The sequence below is a fragment of the Elaeis guineensis genome, chromosome 4 (genome assembly GCF_000442705.2).
Source record: "Elaeis guineensis isolate ETL-2024a chromosome 4, EG11, whole genome shotgun sequence".
Lineage (NCBI taxonomy): Eukaryota > Viridiplantae > Streptophyta > Magnoliopsida > Arecales > Arecaceae > Elaeis > Elaeis guineensis.
Genome location: NC_025996.2, coordinates 134,790,718 through 134,808,700, shown reverse-complemented (window position 1 = coordinate 134,808,700; position 17,983 = coordinate 134,790,718). Strand labels below are relative to the sequence as shown.

General features: G+C 35.0%; 1 protein-coding gene across 1 annotated transcript; it reads right to left on the bottom strand.

Annotated features, from left to right (window-relative positions):
- Positions 1-13,835: 13,835 nt before the first annotated feature.
- On the bottom strand, positions 13,836-14,526 carry LOC105042578 (uncharacterized). The gene is given in 3 exon segments (XM_010919863.4): positions 13,836-14,052; positions 14,054-14,110; positions 14,194-14,526. Coding segments are annotated over 3 exon segments (546 nt in total). The 3' UTR covers positions 13,836-13,896.
- Positions 14,527-17,983: the final 3,457 nt, after the last annotated feature.

Sequence of the window (17,983 nt, the reverse complement as noted above, 5' to 3'; positions counted from 1 at the left end):
CTAACATGCAACTAAAATGTCTATATAGGACTATCCTAGTCTGTTAAGGATTTTTTTTTTTTTATTAAGAGGAGAAGAGAAGAGAGAAAAGAGTTCTAAAGAAGAGATCCTAAGAAGTCCTAAAACTAATAGAAGAATTAGTTATGGTTAGATTTTAATTACAATCAAGTTAGCACGCAGTGGACTCTCTATCCTAAAGTTACCCTAGTTCTAGACAGCTCCTAACTGTAGTTAGCCTTCAAGCCCTCCAAGTCGGAGCTTGACCAACCAACTGGCCAGATAAGTGTAAGGTTGGTGGGAGTCCCCCCGTTGCTTTCCTTAGACACCAATTAAATTGGTCAGATCAGCGAACGGAACCAATTAAAAACCACCTTCCTTCGGGCTCAGTCGTCCTGCAAACCACTTGCCTAGACACCAGCTAGCTAACCAAGTCTTACCTGGTTCAACTCTCAGAGTCACTTGTCTTAATGAGCTCAAAATCCTCAGGGGTCAACGTCTAATTAATTTTAGATTAAGGTCTAGGTTATGCAAATGCAAGGGAGTGATTTGTGGGCCAAGAAAAGGTGATCAAATCTCTACCTTATCTGATTAATGGGTTATTGTCCTTAAGATTAATTATGGAGATGAGATGCAAAGAAACAAGGTGTCTAATCAAGTTAGAAATTTTTATATTTAAGGTTACGCTATTTTAGTTAAGTGTTATAAAATGTCAGTGACTTTTTTTTTTAATTCAACCATGTCAAGATCCCTGACAATGGTGCCAAAATTTGATGCGTAGTCGTTGATAGCACCAAAAATAATTCTACTGACTATGTAGATAGGATGAGTCAAGATCGTATCCTCAGAAACCTTGGGCTAAGTTGAGATTACAAAATAAAAGAAAGAAGCATTATTTTGATTTAAAAAATAAATTATTTTAAAATTGATGTAATTAAAAAATAAAGAGCTCAGGAGTTTTGAATTAATTTTGCACTAGCAGAGTTGTATCTCTTTTTTAATTAAATAGATGTGATTAATCTTAAAAAAAATACCTATCTTTTCTCGGCACATCCCGTACCCGTAGATCACGGTGCATCTCCAAAAATTACTAGGTAAACAACTCTTCTTTCCTCGGCACGTCCCGTACCCGTAAATCACGATGCGTCTCTGAAAAGTAAAAGTTGTTCCAAATATTAATCTAACAGAAAAGCATAAATAAAAGCATATGAACGAGAGCAAATAAAGAACTCATGATGATTTAAATAAAAAGCATAATCTTTATTGCATATAAAGAAATACAAAAAAGTTTAGAACAATAAACCATCTCTGTGTCGTTACAAAATTTCTTCTCCACTCCCGAAACTGCTAGCCTAGCTGCTTATGGAGTAGTCCCTTTCTATTCCTCTATGCAAGGCTCTAGAAGAATTTCTGGACTTCCCTTCCAATGGGAGTACAAAAGTCTTTTTATAGGTGTTAGGAGGAAGGAGTTTTACATGATTTTTCGATGTGGGACTAAAGAACATACTAAGGACTAAAAGATGGATGGATAAAATGGAAAGATCACAAACAGATAAAGAAAATATAAATTCTTTCTCTTGAAGTATTTCCAAATATCATATTTTTTTTCTTTTAATAAGCATTTGTTCGTCACTATGTCCGCAGCATCAAATTCCCCGCGAACTTGCCTGCCTCGCACCTGCACCCACGCCTGCTGCCTCGCCCGCGTTGCTTCCGCGTCGCACCCGCGTGAGCCTTCTGCGCGCTCACGCACGCGTTAACGCTTCAAAAAGAAACTTTTTTATTCCAAAAAGAAACTTTTGTTTCTTTACAATTACATCTATATCCTTTTGGATTTCTTGCATAGTATCTTCATTTTCTATAATACCGTATGCATCCTTCTTTTATTTTAATTTTATTTTAAGTCTAATTTTCTTCAAACTTGAGTCTTTTTGATCTATGAATCGGACTCTTTGTATCGACGATCATCTTTCCTGTAAAACATAAAAAAAAATATCAAATTCTTAATAAATAAAATAAATTAACTATAATTTTCTACTTTAAATGACTTAAATTAAGTGTTTATCAGCAGCCTTCATTATAAAATTTTACTTCTTCAATGTATCAAAAGTATGAATGCCATCAAACCAGAATAATTTCAGCTCATCAATAAGAGGTCTTAGATATATATCAATGCTTCTATCAGGATGTCATAGTCCAAGAATGATTAATGTAAGAAAGATGTTACGTTCTTTCATGTACATCCTAAGTGATAGATTGTATGGAGTAATAAAGACTGGCCAACATAAATAAGGGGCAGCTGCATGACCGAACGGTGTAAAGCCATCCATAGATAGATCCAGCCAGATATTGTGTGATTCTTGAACAAATAAAGGGTGGCAAGCATCAAATTACTTCCATGCCTCGCTGTCCAATGGATGACACATCATATCGGGATGCTTGCATGGTCTTTCTTTATGCCATCTCATCTGCCCGACAGTACTCTTGGACAAGTAGAGCCTCTGAGGTCTAGGAGTGAGAGAAAGGTATCAAAGAACTTTATATGGTATATCCTTCTGATTCCTATCTTTTTATCTCGATTTAAATCAACTTACACTGCATATGCCGCATGAGCTCTTCTATTGGTTCTCCTTATAAAAAAGTATGCAACCATTACGGCATATATCTATCTTCTCATATCCCATGCCCAACCCTTTCATCATTTTCTTCGAAGCATAGAAGCTCCCAATAAGCTTCTCATCCTTTGATAGCATTTTTTTATTATTGCTACCATCCTATCATAATAATTGACCGTCATATTAAACTCGACCTTCAAGTTCAACAACTCTGACACAGCTGATAGTACGGTGTATGTTTCATATCCCGACCATAGTGGTTCATCAGTATCTTTAGCATACGGTAGAAATCACTACTGCTAGCTTCTAAATCATTCTCCATATCTCAATTAAATTTAGGACCAACCACATCTATAACCATGTCCACCATTCTATCTGTGTCCATGTCCTGCTTGGTTTTAACCCTTGCAACTTTCTCCCATGTCTCTCCATGCAAGTACCAATGCTTGTAGTTGGGCATAAATCCACTATTATACAAATGGACAATAATTGTATCCCTATCAAACATTTCTTTATTGCCATATCTGTTACAAGAACAACAAGCCCGTCCTTGATGTAAGAGTGCTGCATTTTCAAAAGCAAAATTGTAGAGGTACTCTACACCCTTTCTATATTCAGTATAAATCTCCTCATCAACTACTAGACGGTCCATCCAACTACTATTTTATCATTCAAAATTGCTTACATAGTAAATGCATCTTATCATCAACTAATAAATGAACATAGATCCTATCCCATTCAGAAAATGTATTAATTCTATAGGTCAATTACAGTAATCAAATAATATGCAATAGAGGTCAAAAAAAAATTTGACAGTATTTTTTTTAGTTCTTGTGTGTAGAGAGAATAAAAAAAATACTATCCAAAATTTTTTTCGAACCCTCAGCATACTATTTGATTACTGTAATGACCTATAGAATTACTTGCATTTTTCAAACTATCCATAATGGACAATCAATTGATCAATGTACATAATTCTTTCACCTGTATAAAAATAAATAAATATACGGATACATTAGAATATGTACATTAATTAACTGACGGATCTATCACTCTATACAATATAAATTTTATTAAAATTAACACATAATTAATGCTTCCTGGTATCTTCTATCGGTCTGAGTGCACAGGGTGCATGAGGGCTAGATTTCTTGGATGCCAGTTATGACCCGAGGCCCGGGCACGCTCCGATCCCGTATTTGCAGTGCTGCCTAATACCTTCCCTCGGTCTGAGCACTCTGCAAGTCGAAACTCAAGTCTCATATAATTAATTAATTAATTAATTAGTTAGTTATCTAACTAATTAATTAAATTAATATTTAATTAACTTTTTAGTGATGGCACTAGCCATCGCTGATGGCATCTCTCATACTAGACAATATTAGCCATCGCTAATACCATCACTAATACTCACAATAGTAGGTGCGCTGGCATGGAGATGGGGCCGTAGGGCAGGGGCCGCAGGGTCGAAGCCATGAGCTAGGAGAGGCGGGGCAGGGCCTGCATGGTCAGACCAACGAGGATAGGGCCATGAAGAGGCCGGCAGGACAGGGGCCGTAGGGTCCGACCGGAGGGGTCAGGACGGTCGTGGGTGAGGCGGGGCTGAGGTGGCTGGCTCGGGGCCATGGCATAGGAGGCACCAGTGGGGTCAGGACGGTCATGGGTGAGGCAGGGCCAGGGCCGTGGGCTCGGGGCCATGGCATAGGAGGCGCTGGTGGGGTCAGGGCGGCCGTGGGCGAGGTAAGGCTAGGGCAGTGGGCTCAAGGCTGTGGCGTAAGAGGCTCCAGCAGGCTTGGGGCATCAGGAAGGAAGACTCGCAGGGAGCAGAGAATGCTGGGAAGGATGCACCAGGGAGGGGGGTCACTGTCGATCGGGAAGAGGCATCGGCAAGGTAGGAAAAAGCTTTAAAGGAGGAGAACGAGAGGGAATTCATGAAAAGGAGGAGAACGAATGCAGAATTTATTTTTTCTCCAATGGGCTGGGGGTGTTTTTTAGCCAGACTATTACCGACCACAACGCGGCCATTGGTAATACGTCATTTTACATACCAAGGTATTAGCGACGACAGCTTTCGTTGCTAATACCCATCTGCCATCACTAATATTATTAATTTTTTTAAAATATTAAATTTTAATATTAATTTTTTTCAAAATTTTTAAAATAATATTTTTTTTTAAATTATTAGCAATGGTAAATTATTCCGCCACTAATGCCATCGCTAATACTATTAATTTTTTTAATATTAATTTTTTTTCCTTCTTGATCATTTTTTGGGTGGTTAAAAATTATTATTGAGTTTTATTAAATTTTTGGACTTAATTAATTTATGAATCAAGTCCTAATTGATTTGAATTAGATTCAATTTAATTAGGTTTGACTTAATTTGAGGCTAATTGGATTTTAATATTTCAAGTAGGACTTGGATTCAAAACCTAATTGAATTAGATTTGATAGAATTTTGAATTAGATTCAAATTGGATTCGAATTAAATTTGAATTGAATCATGGATCAATCTTAATTGATTTAAATCAGATTTAATTTAATTAGATTTAACTTAATTTAAGATTAATTAAATTTTATAATCAAAGTAGAACTTGGATTCAAAGCTTAATTGAATTAGGTTCGACAAGATTTCAAATTTGATTCGAATCGAATTTGAATTGAATTTGAATTAAATCATAGATCGAGTTCTAATTAATTTAAATTAAATTAAATTAAATTAAATTTAACTTAATTTGAGGCTAATTAAATTTTATAATTTAAGTAGAACTTGGATTCAAAGTCTAATTAAATTAGATTTGATAAGATTTTGAATTAGATTTGAATCGGGTTCGAATTAGATTCAAATTGAATTATGGATCAAGTTCTAATTGACTTAAATCAGATTTAATTTAATTAAATTTGACTTAATTTAAAATTAATTAAATTTTATAATCCAAATAGGACTTAGATTTAAAGCCTAATTGAATTAGGTTTGACTGGATTTCGAATTAGATTCGAATCAGATTTGAGTTAGTTTCAAACTGAATCATGGATTAAGGATTCAAATTGAATCATGGTTCAAGTCTTAATTAATTTAAATTATATTTAATTTTAGTAGATTTGACTTAATTTGAGATTAGTTAGATTTTATAATTCAAATAGGACTTGGATTCAAAGTCTAATTGAATTAGGTTTGACAGAATTTCAAATTGGATTCGAATCAAATTCGAATTAGATTCGAATTGAACTCAAATTAAAAATTATTTTTTTAATTAATTTAAATCAGATTAAATTTAACTAGGCTTAATTTAATTTGAGAATAATTAGATTTTACAATCCAATTAAGACTTGGATTCAAAGTCTAATTGAATTAGATTTAATAAGATTTCGAATTAGATTCGAATCGGATTTGAATTGGATTCAAATTTAATCTAAATTAAAAATTATTTTTTTAATTGATTTATATTAAATTTAATTTAATTTAATTTAATTTAAAGATAATTAAGTTTTATAATCTAAGACTTGGATTTAAAGCCTAATTAAATTAGGTTTGATAGGATTTTGAATTGGATTCGAATCGGAGAATTAGATTCGAATTGAATTTAAATTATTTTTTAAATTATTAATGATGGAAAAGTATCACCATCGTTAATTCCATCGCTAATAATATTTTCAAAAAAATTATTTTTTTTAAATTATTTTTTAAATTTTTTTAAAAAATATTAGAGATTGTAAAATTTTCATCCCTAATAACCCTAATTCACCATCACTAATAATTATTTTATATTTAAATATTATAAAAAAATTTAAAAAATTTAAATATTGTTGGCAATGGCTTTTACTATGTTGCTGATAGTATTAGTAACAGCAAGATTTTTAATCAGTTTTGTGGTGGTTAAAAGGTGTTATTAGCGATAAACTTTTTTTTGTCACTAATACTATCACTAATATTTAATATTTATATAGTGTGAAAAAGACTTCTAATCTCATAGCATGCTGCTAGTGTAATTATTCTAAAATTATAATTAATCATGATATAATTGAAGGAAGTATGTACTGTTAGTAACAAAATTATCAAACATATAGTTTTAAATAAAAATAATAGTAGATTCATATCAAACAAAAAAATTATAAAATTTTACTAATCATGTAAAATAAATTTCAAATAATTATCTTTTATCAAAAATTTCTAACTTTGTATCAACTCCAGGTTTAATTCCTTTACCTTTTTTCCGACCTCTTTTCTTTCCAATTGTAGAATCTATTACCAAGACAAATAATACAAACTAGACAATTAGGCATTATTCATAAGTAAAATTTAGTATACAAAATAAAATTTTAAGACAAATATTACCATGGCTGCTTGTTTCAACTGAAGGCTTAGATTGTGGTGGCTTTTAAATTTCAATCCAGAAGACCTATAGTGTCTTAGATTCTCATACCAGACTATATAAGCAATAATGCAAATTTGGGTTGCAACTAGAAAGGTTGCATTGAAGCCATATAAATGCCATGATTTGGTGTTCTCCTTCCATAGAAAAATTAGTATCAGACAATATGACTTTCAAAATTCAACATATCAAAAACTAGCATAAGCAAGAATAGCTTTTTTACCAAATTTAGAAAGATGATATCTGAGAATGAATGTAGATATCTTAACTTTGCACCACATTCATAAAAGTAGACCAACACATTATCATGTACTGCTAGATGAGAATCATTTTTCTGCTAATATATTGCAGATGCTAACTAACAATCTTACATAATATCTGATCTCTCTGATAAAGGATCGACAGCAGTTGGCGGGTCTAGGGATAGGTTTGTCACAGATCAAGGACAATATTAAAGAAGTTATATATGGGTGGCAATACAAGATTTAATTATACAATTATGGGTGGCAATGCAAGATTTAAAATAACATATTTTGTTGGTCAATAATCCAATGGTCTGTAATTAAGTTAATTGAAACTGAAAAACTATTGTAATTGATATGCCTCAAGCCTAAACCAGCATGGAAGGATATATTTTAATATACTACTCTGATTCTCGAACAGATTATTTTTATATATTTTATTTGATGATACAAAGCTATAGATACCTCCGACCCATCCATTGGATGATTAGATTGAATTTTAACCCCCTTATATCCATCCCTTCTGCCTCAAGTCTAAAACTTAAAACAGTACTTAAATCAGAGAACAATAAAGTAAACAAGGGAAAGAGGAAAAGAAGAAGGCTCAAATCTGCCATTGAAAAATAAGGTATTGCAAGTTTCTCTGCACCTTTAACCATAAAATGGCTGCAACTGGTTGTTTGTGATGTAACAGACTATCCAAACTTGCCCTACAACTACAACAACAAGAACAAAAATACATCACCTCCATCAATCTCTCTCTAGACTCTTTAGACGTATCTCGCACAGGCAGTCATTATAGCCTCCTCGAGACCCCAGCTGCAATCCTCGAGCCCCCCACCCTTACCTGAGCCCACCTTGAAGACTAGGAGTAGAATTTTTTAAAAAAATAAAATAAAAACTTAAAAATAATACTTAAATCAGAGAACAATAAAGTAAATAAGGGAAAGTGAAAAAGAAAAAGGCTCGGATCTGCTATTGAAAATAAGGCATTACAAATTCCTCTACACCTTTAACCATGAGGTGGCTGCAAGTAGTTGTCTGTAATGTAGCAGACCATCCAAACTTGTCCTGCAACTACAACAACAAGAACAGAAATGTACCATCTCCATTGATCTCTCTCTAGACTCTTTAGGCACATCTCGCATAGGCAGTCATCATAGCCTTCTCGAGCCCTCGGTCGTCTCTTCGAGCCCTCCACCTCTACCCAAGCCTAGCCCAAAAACTAAGAATAATTTTTTAAAAAAAAATAAAATAAAAATCTGAAAATAGTACTTAAATCAGAGAACAATAAAGTAAACAAGGGAAAGAGGAAAAGAAGAAGGCTCGGATCTATCATTAAAAAATAAAGCATTGTAAAAATCACCCCTTCGACTACTCGATGATCCATCCAACTACAGTCCAAGAGCTGGATGTCTTGGATGCTAGTTAGGACTTAAGGTCCGAGCGCGCAGGGCACGCCCTGGCCCTGTGTTTGCAATGCTGCTCGGCACCTTCCCTCGACCCGAACGCTCTACATGCCGAGACCCAAGTCCCGTACTTCTAATTAATTAATTAATTAATTAATTAATTATCTAATTAATTAATTATATTAATATTTAATTAATTAATTTTAATATATAATTAAATTTAATTAATATAATTTAAATAAAAAATAATTTTTAGTGACAACATTAGCTGTCGTTAATGCCGTCGCTAATACTCACAATAGAAGGCGGACTGACGGGCAGGGACTCAAAGGTGAGAGAATGGCTAGGGATGGGACGTCGGCTTGGCAATGGGATGCCGGCTTGGGCATGCGGCCGTGGAGATGAGGGCAAGGAGATGAGGCTGCGGGAAGGCGGCGTGGGTCGGGGCCACAGGATCAGGCTGGTGGGGTGGGGTCACGGGCTGGAGGGGCAGGGCAAGGGCTGCGGGGTCGAGCCAGCAATGTCGGGGCCGATGGGGTCAGGACAGTCGCAGGCGTGGAGGGATGTGGGCTCAAGTCCATGGGGTCGAGCTGGTGGGGTCGGGGCAGTCGTAGGCATGGAGGGATGCGGGCTCGAGGCCATGGGATGTTGGAGGGATGGGGCAGGGAGGGATGGGGCGTTTGGGTGTCGACAAGAGGATGAGTCACCAATGAGAGAACGGGATGTTTGGGCATCGATGAGAGGAGAGGATGAGAGAAGAGGAGGGAAAGGGGGTTTGGATGCCGATGAGAGGGGGTTGAGGGGGGTTTGGATGCCAACGAGAGGAGGGAAGAGGAGAAAGATGAGGAGCGTGCGAGAGAAATTTTTTTTCCCGTCCCACTTGGATAAATGTGGCAAAGTATTAGTGACGGTAAGTCCCCGTCGCTAATGCCGTCAGTAAATTTATTAGCAACGGCAAATTTTATCATTAAAAATAGATAGCTATCGCTAATACTTTTATTAGAAAAAAATATTTTTTTATAATTTTTAAATATTTTTTCTTAAATTATTAGTGATGGCAAATACACCCATCATTAATAACCATCGATAATTAATTAATTTAATTATAATTAGGATCAAAATTTTTTTAAAATTTTAAATTTATTAAAAATTTTAAATTTTAATTAATTTAATTATAATTATAACCATCGCTAATAGTGATCTTCTGTCGCTAATAACGATTATTAGAGATGGCAAAAATACCTTTGCTAATAAATTAAGCATTTTAAAAAATTATTAATATTTTTTAAAAATTATTAATTTTGAAATTTAAAACTCATATTTATTATTTATTATCTAAATAATTATCGTTAAAGTATTGTCACAAAAGAACACCTCGATCTGATAGTCCTAAGTATGTCGATCATTAAAATTCGATTTCGACGGTCACAAACGATCGTGTAATGATCTGGTAGATAGAGATCGTCGATGGATTCAAAAATTTGTAACGATGATCTTGATGATATTTGTAGTATACTAGCAAAATTTCACTTCAATCGAATATAATTATCATGATCAATTTTATATGGAATGATTGGACCATTAAATGAAAAATGAATAATCAAAAGGTCAAACAATATCTGATTATAAGGTTATTTTTTAGATAAATGATCTTTACTACTACTTTGATCATTTATCCGATGGTGATCGTAAAATTTAAATCGTATGTATATGAACGATCCAAAACTATATATCTCTTGATACTTATTCTCAAAGTCCTTAAGTAATTATACTTGTACTTTTGTAAGATCTGTTTAATATGGATGGTTCATATACATACGATTTTAATTTTATGATCATCACTACATAAATGATTAAAATAATAATAAAAATTATTTATCTAAAAGATTATCTTAATCGGATGTCATTTGACCTTTTGGTCACTCATTTTTTATTTAACGATAGAAATCATCTCGTGCTAAATTGATCATGATAATGATATCTGATTGAAATAAAATTTTGATAGTGTGCTATGAATATCACCGAGATCATCGTTACAAATTTTTGGATCTATCAGTGGTCTCTATCTATCAGATCATCATGCAGTCATTCATGATCGTCGAAATCAAATTTTATCGATCGATATATCTAGAGCTACCGGATCGAGCCGATCTTTTGTGACGATACTCTAACGATAATTATTTAGATAATGAACGATGAAGATAATTATTCACTATCGTTAATAAATTTAATAAATAAAAAAATTTTATTTTTTACGACGGTAATTTTCATCTCTAATAGTGCCGTCGCTAATGATTATTAGAGATGATCCATTTTGTCGCTAATACTCTTTTTACCGTCGTTAATAAATTTAATAAATAATTTTTTTTTGTGACAGCTAATTCTATCGCTAATAGTGCCATCGCTAATGATTAGTAGCGATAGCAAATACCATCTCTAATATATTTTCTACAATCACTAATAAGTTTAATAAATATTTTATTTTGTGATGGCTTGTTTTTGGTCGTTATTTATTGTCGATAAAAAATTTTATTAGAGACAGCAAAATTACCGTCGCTAATATCCGTCGGTTAAAAAGATATTAACGATGTAATTATGCCGTCGATAATACCGTCGCTTATACAGTTTATTAGCGATGGCTAAAATACCATCGCTAATAGTCATCGCTAATATCTTAATTTCTTGTAGTGTTTAGTGACCACCTAGCAATGAAATATTTTGATTTTAAAAATTTTTAATGGTAAAGATAATAATTTTATAATAAAATATCTTATTATTAATGACATCAAAATATTTCATCACTAGGTGGTTGCTAAAAGTAGCATGCTAGGCCTTTAATTTCTTTAATGGGTTGGTTAGAATTCTAGATGACTTTCTATTTCTTGGCCCGTTGGCCATCAAGTTGAGCTGGTATTGTTGGATTGAACTATCTTGCACTTTTGAAAGGATTCATTTTTCATAAATTAAAAAACTATGATTCATCCAATATTCTTGGTACTTCTCGGAGTTCTCACATTTCATTTTATATGGTATTTCCAAGAGACATAATATTGATTTTTGTGAAGTAACTCAGACATTAGCTACAAACTACCAACTCAACTATAGACATGGTAATGAAGGACACCATATATTATTTGGGGATTAATTGGTGTATTGCATATGGAGCTTTGTAATGTGATGAACGTAAAGAAGCTGTAGTTTGAGCCCAAAATAGATCTAACAATCTTGATGTTCTCACACTAGCAGCATGACATTGATAATAAAGCCTCAAATTATGGTCATCATGAAAAATTATGCATGAGAACAGCTATGAAAAAAAAATTTATGAAAATTAATGCTGGTGACAGTGGATCCTTTCCAATTTCAGTGTCAAAATTTTCTAAGGCTGCATTTGGTGGAGGGGATAACTTTTGGAGAGGTATCCTTTCTGCTGTAGATTGGACAGCCTATTCCATGGAATAGATTACATTTTGCCATTTGGTTGGAAAGATAAATGAAGGAATAAGTGAGTATTTTGATTTTTGTAACTATCTAAATTTTATCACAAAGATAAATTTGGTGTCCTACTTTTTTGCTGTATTTAAAGAGTGAATAAGTACAAAACTATATTTTTGAGATGAAGTTTGGCATATTCCATGAAATAATTGTATTATGCCATTAATAAAATTATGTAAATAAGGGACCTGACTTTTTGAGATAATTGGTAGGATAACTATCCAATTGGAGGATAACCCCAAGCATCCTAAAAGAAAATATACTCACTAGATTTCTAATAATCCGAACAAATTGTTGAAACACTCTTTTCTTTTAAAACCAACCAATCATTATATAAAAGGACGGAGCCTAGACTTGTGAAGCTAACGATAATGAGCACATACCCCAATTATAAGATCTCATACAATTAAGTTAGGTTGCAAAGGTCGTGCAAGTACCATGGTTGCCTACTTGTACCTTGTGTTTTAATGTCAAGATATTAATTGGACATTAGTTATGTTATCTTTTTAAGATTCTGTTACAAGGAAATAGCAAAGAATTTTTTTTTTTTAAGGACTAAATAAATAAAGTAGAGGATGTAGAGTAGTTTTCACTCTCATTATTCAACTTGCATCCACACTACATGCACTTAAATGCACGAATGCAGATAAAATATCCATGCACAAATTATACATATCAATGTATGATTTGTAGTTGACATTACACATACATGATTTATTCATACTGCATCTTGATACATGATGAGAGGCTGACCGTTGCATTTGTAGGTGTGCCGGACTCAAATCGATGATTTGGTCTTTGTTGGGCCTTGCTAAACTAAAATCTGGACTTAAACTCAGGCCCAAGCTCGGCCCAACCTAATACAAACCCAAGAGTCATATGCTTGTGGCCATTTTTGGATTGAGAAATTTTTTGTGCACCGTAGATTGTGTAAAAAATCTGATATAGAACACATCGTCTTATCTGATTGGTCTACGTAGTCATCCTTTTTCAACGCGCATTTAATACCTGCTGGTCGGCTTTTTCGTTTAAAAATTTTGTATGATGAAAATATTCCTACTCTTTGAAAAAAATTATGACATTCTGTGGCATAATATGGTTCAGAATGTCATAATATGGTCTAAAATATTATAATATGGAAGGAATATTTTTGTCCAACTATTTTTTAATACGCATTTAATATCTGTAGCTTTACTTTTTCATTTGAAAATTTTGAATGATGAAAATACCCATATTTTTTGAAAAAAATTATGACATCCTGTGCATAGTATAACATCATGCATTATATTATGACATCCTATGAATAAAAATTATAACTTTCTCAATGTAGGATGTCATAATATAAATATAAGATATTATAATTTTATTAAAGAATAAGAATATTTTCGTCATATAAAATTTTTAAATGAAAAAATCGATTTACAGATATTAAATTCGTATTGAAAAATAATGACTATAAGATGGTATACTCCACATCAAATTTTTTACACCACCTGCGGTGCACAAAGAATTTCATTTTCTGGATTTTTAAGCCGAGTCGGGCTCACTAGGGCCCATGTCTGCATTTCAGCATCACACTGTTTCACTTAACTCTCGGAATCATGAACAGGCATAATTTAGGGGAAAGAAAACTTGTGAGATATATAATGGGTTTAAAGTTTTTTTTTTTTTTCCTTTTCTTCAATGACAAAAAGGGTTTGTAGGCTCCCAAGCACTACAAGAAACAGCAAACTTAGCACATTGTAGAATCAAATGCCAAAGTCTCTCATTGAAAGCACCTGGATATCTCTCTCGCGTTAGGAAAGTTGTGCCCCTCTCTCATGTTTACCAAGAAGCTGGCGTGCTCGCACCCTGACCTGCAACCGCACCATCGCCTGCATGCAGTGGATCGCCACCCGTGCCTGCCGCCGCACGCACACCCCCCGCACCACCGCCTGCAGCCTCACCAGGCTCCTCAGCGCCCGGAACGCCCTCCTCGCCTCCATCAACATCCCAAACTTCCATTTAGATACTAATCCTACATCAAGATCGACGAACAAAAACTCGAGACAGAGAAACATACCAAATGACCTCTGAAGTAAGCTTGGATCCTAATCGCCGCCAGCTCCTCCCGCGAGAACGCTTCCATGTACTGCACGTCATCCTCATCTTTTGAGTAATCCGTTTCTCCGGTGGTCACATCTTCGGCTTCTTCTATTGATGTAGGGTTGATGATGGCCGTGCGCATGCCGTTGACATCGTGGACTTCGAGAACGTCGGCAGTTTTGCAGGAGGATCGGACGATCGTGCGGCGGACGGCAATGAGCCAGCGCCGGGCTCCGGCCATGTTGGACTGGGCTTGGAGGGTTGGCTTCGGTATTGCGTGCCGACGAATTAAAGGAATGACTGCCCCCATATGGTGTTTGGTTCAGCAGGAAGATGATGGGAGCGGAAGCTTTTCTTTTTCTTTTTCTTTTTCCTTTTTCTTTTTCTTTTGTCGGACGGCAGGAGGCCACACGTGGCGGCATGAAACGGATGGGGATGTGGAGGGGTGTACTTCTAGCTGTCTACTAACCCCCAGTGGGGGAGAAATTAGAAGTTTATAATAAATCTTCTGGATATGGCTGAACCAAGAAAAAAGGTTGTATCAAAGGCTAAGACTAACATGTCACCAATTTTTTTTTTTATTTAAAAAAAAAAAGGCTGAGACCAATGGAAATCAGCAAGTCAGGCCTCACACAACTGTCAACAGGTAGGGTGCCATCATGCCGAGCCAAATCAAGTAACTAGCGATTCGAATTCGATTCGATAAAAAAAAAAAGGTACTATTCAAGATTGGTTCGACTCAATTTAAATATCAATCAAACTATATTCAAATTTAAATTTGAACATTAGACTAATAACAATATATGATATATATGCTTGTTATTGCGAGGCTCAAAATTTCAAGCGAGGAGATCGGATGAAGCCATGCTGGAATGGCTATAGCAATTCGATCCGAATCTCCTTCGAAGGAATCTGCAAAACAAGTCAAAAACCGCTGGAAATCTCTCAATCTTTAACTCTCCGATGCTTAAGTCAGTTTGAGCCTCAAGAACAGAAGGTGGATAAAATAGAATAAAGAGCAGGAGGATTTGTATGGAAGTAGACAGTTTGTGACTTTATGGGAGCTAGAGTACTAACCCTCCGATACTTAAGTCAGTTTGAGCCTCAAGAATAGAAGGTGGATAAAATAGAATAAAGAGCAGGAGGATTTGTATGGAAGTAGAGAGTTTGTGACTTTGTGGGAGCTAGAGTCCCAGCAGTAGAGTCTTCCTCTAGTTTGAGCTCTAGTTAGAACTTGGAATTTGGGAGTCCAGACTTACTTGGAGGATTTCTTGGCCCTCTATTTATAGAAGGATTGATGAGGTTGTTAGAGAGTTTGTTAAGCCGTTAGAGGAGTTTGTTAGATCGTTGGAGGTCAGTTGTAGGTGAGCTAGAGTATAGTTATATGTATTAGCTAGAAATGAGGTCATACTTAGCTGTATGTGCCAGCTGGGGATGAGTTGTAACACAGCTGTACGTAAGATCGTGGCCAACTTTCACAGGATGATTGTGGCTATCAATGTAATAGTTCATCTCGATAAAAGATCGAGGTGAGATCAAACATCATATGAGATATCGGATGTCTCGAATATATGGAACGCTTTGCTTCAGATTGGTATTTATATGAACTAAAATAAATCAGATTGGTATTTATGTGGGCTGATCATAATACATCATCAGAAATCAATTCAAGTAGCCCAGGTCGATGTTTAGATGAGCTGGGTTAAGTTAGGTCAGCATTTAGCCTCCAATTCAGATCAGCTTCATGATATTCTCAACCTCTAATTCAGGTCGATTTTAGGATTAGCTCGGCATCAGATTTAGATTGGCTTTATGATGAGCTTGGACTCTAGTTGAGGTTGGTTTTATGATGAGATGGGATAACCCCCATAATACTTATCCCCCACTTCTGAGTATAAAGAATTTGCTTTTAAATAAAAGAAGTAGTCTAAGAAATAAGTTCTCAGCTTGTCTGAGATGGTAAATAATTATCCGATGCAGCCTCAAGTAAATCATATTTTTATTAAAATTTTAAGATATCCTTGATCCGTAGATCGATTTTAATAGAATCTCGATCCAAAGATCGATAATAGAATTTCAAGATAACTTCGATTCGAAGATTAGTAATAGAATTTCAAGATAACTTCGATCCGAAGATCTGTAATAAAATTTCAAGATAATTTTGATCTAAAGATCTCAACTCTAAGATCAGTATTTTATAGAGCTGAAGATAACCTTGACCTTCATATCAGTATTTTATAAAGCTAAAAATAATCTTGTCCCTAAGATCGATATTTTTATAGAACTGAAGACAATCTCGATCTTCAGATCGATCTTTGATAGAAATCCAAGGTAATCTTGACTTTCAGATCAGTATTTTACAGAGCTGAAGATAACCTCGATCTTTAAATCAGTATTTGATAGAAATCTAAGATAACCTTGACTTTAAGGTTGGTATTCTACAAAGCTGAAGATAACCTCAACTTTTAGGTCGGTATTTTCAAGATAACTTCGATCTTGAGATCAGTATTTGATAGAAATTCAAGATAACTTCGACCTTCAGGTCAGTATTTTGTAGAGCTAAAGATAACTTCGACCTTGAGATCGGTATTTCATAAAGTTGAAAATAACTTCGACCCTGAGGTTGATATTTCATAGAGTTGAAAATAATCTCGATCTTGAGATCGGTATTTTATGAAATTTTAAGATAACTTCTATCCTTAGATTGGTATTTGAATTTTGATCCGAAAATCTTATCTTCATGCCCTTTGAGGCTCTGCCAATCTAGAGATTGGACTTTGATAAGGAGACCTTATCTCTATGCCCTTCGGAGCTCTATCGATCTGGAGATTGGACTTTGATGAGGAGATATTATCTCTGTGCCTTTTGGGGCTGTACTGATTTGAAGATCGATCTTTGATCAGAAGATTTTATCTACATGTCCTTCGGAGCTCTGTCGATCCAGAGATCAGACTTTAATGAGGAGATCTTATCTCCATGCCCTTCGGGGCTCTATTGATTCAGAGATCAAACTTTGATTAGAAGATCTTATTTTCGTACCCCTCGAGGCTCTACCGATCTGAAGATCGAATTTTGATAAGGAGATCTTATTTCTGCGCCCTTCGGGGCTCTGTCAATTCGAAAATCGAACTTTGATCAGGAGATTTTATCTCTGTACCATTCGAAACTCTATCGATCAAGAGATCAGATTTTGATGAAAAGATCTTATCTCCATGCCCTTCAAGGTTTTGTCGATTCAAAGATCGGACTTTGATCAGGAGATCTTATCTGTGAGCCCTTTGGGGCTTTACCAATTCAAAGATCAGATTTTTGATGATCTCAACCTTCTGATGAGGTCGGCCCTTCTCTGACCTTTTGATGAGCTCAGCTTTCTAATGAGGTTAGCTTTCTGATGAGCTCGACCTCCTAATGAGGTCAGCTTTCAGCTCTTTAATGAAGATAGCTCTCTGATGAGCTCGACCTGCTGACGAGGTCAGCTTTCCGCTTCCTGATGAGGATTGCTTTCTATTGAGCTCAACCTCCTAATGAGATTAGCTTTTAGCTTCTTGATGATGACTGCTTTCTATTGAGCTCGACCTTCTAATGAAGTCAGCTTTCTAATGAAGACTGCTTTCTTTTGAACTTGACCTCCCTCCCGATAAAGTCAGCTTTCAACTTTCTGATAAAGTCTGCTTTTTATTGAGTTCGGTCTCCTGATAAGGTCAGCTTTCAGCTTCCTGAGAAGGACTACTTTCTGTTGAGCTCAGCCTCTTGATGAGGTTAGCTTT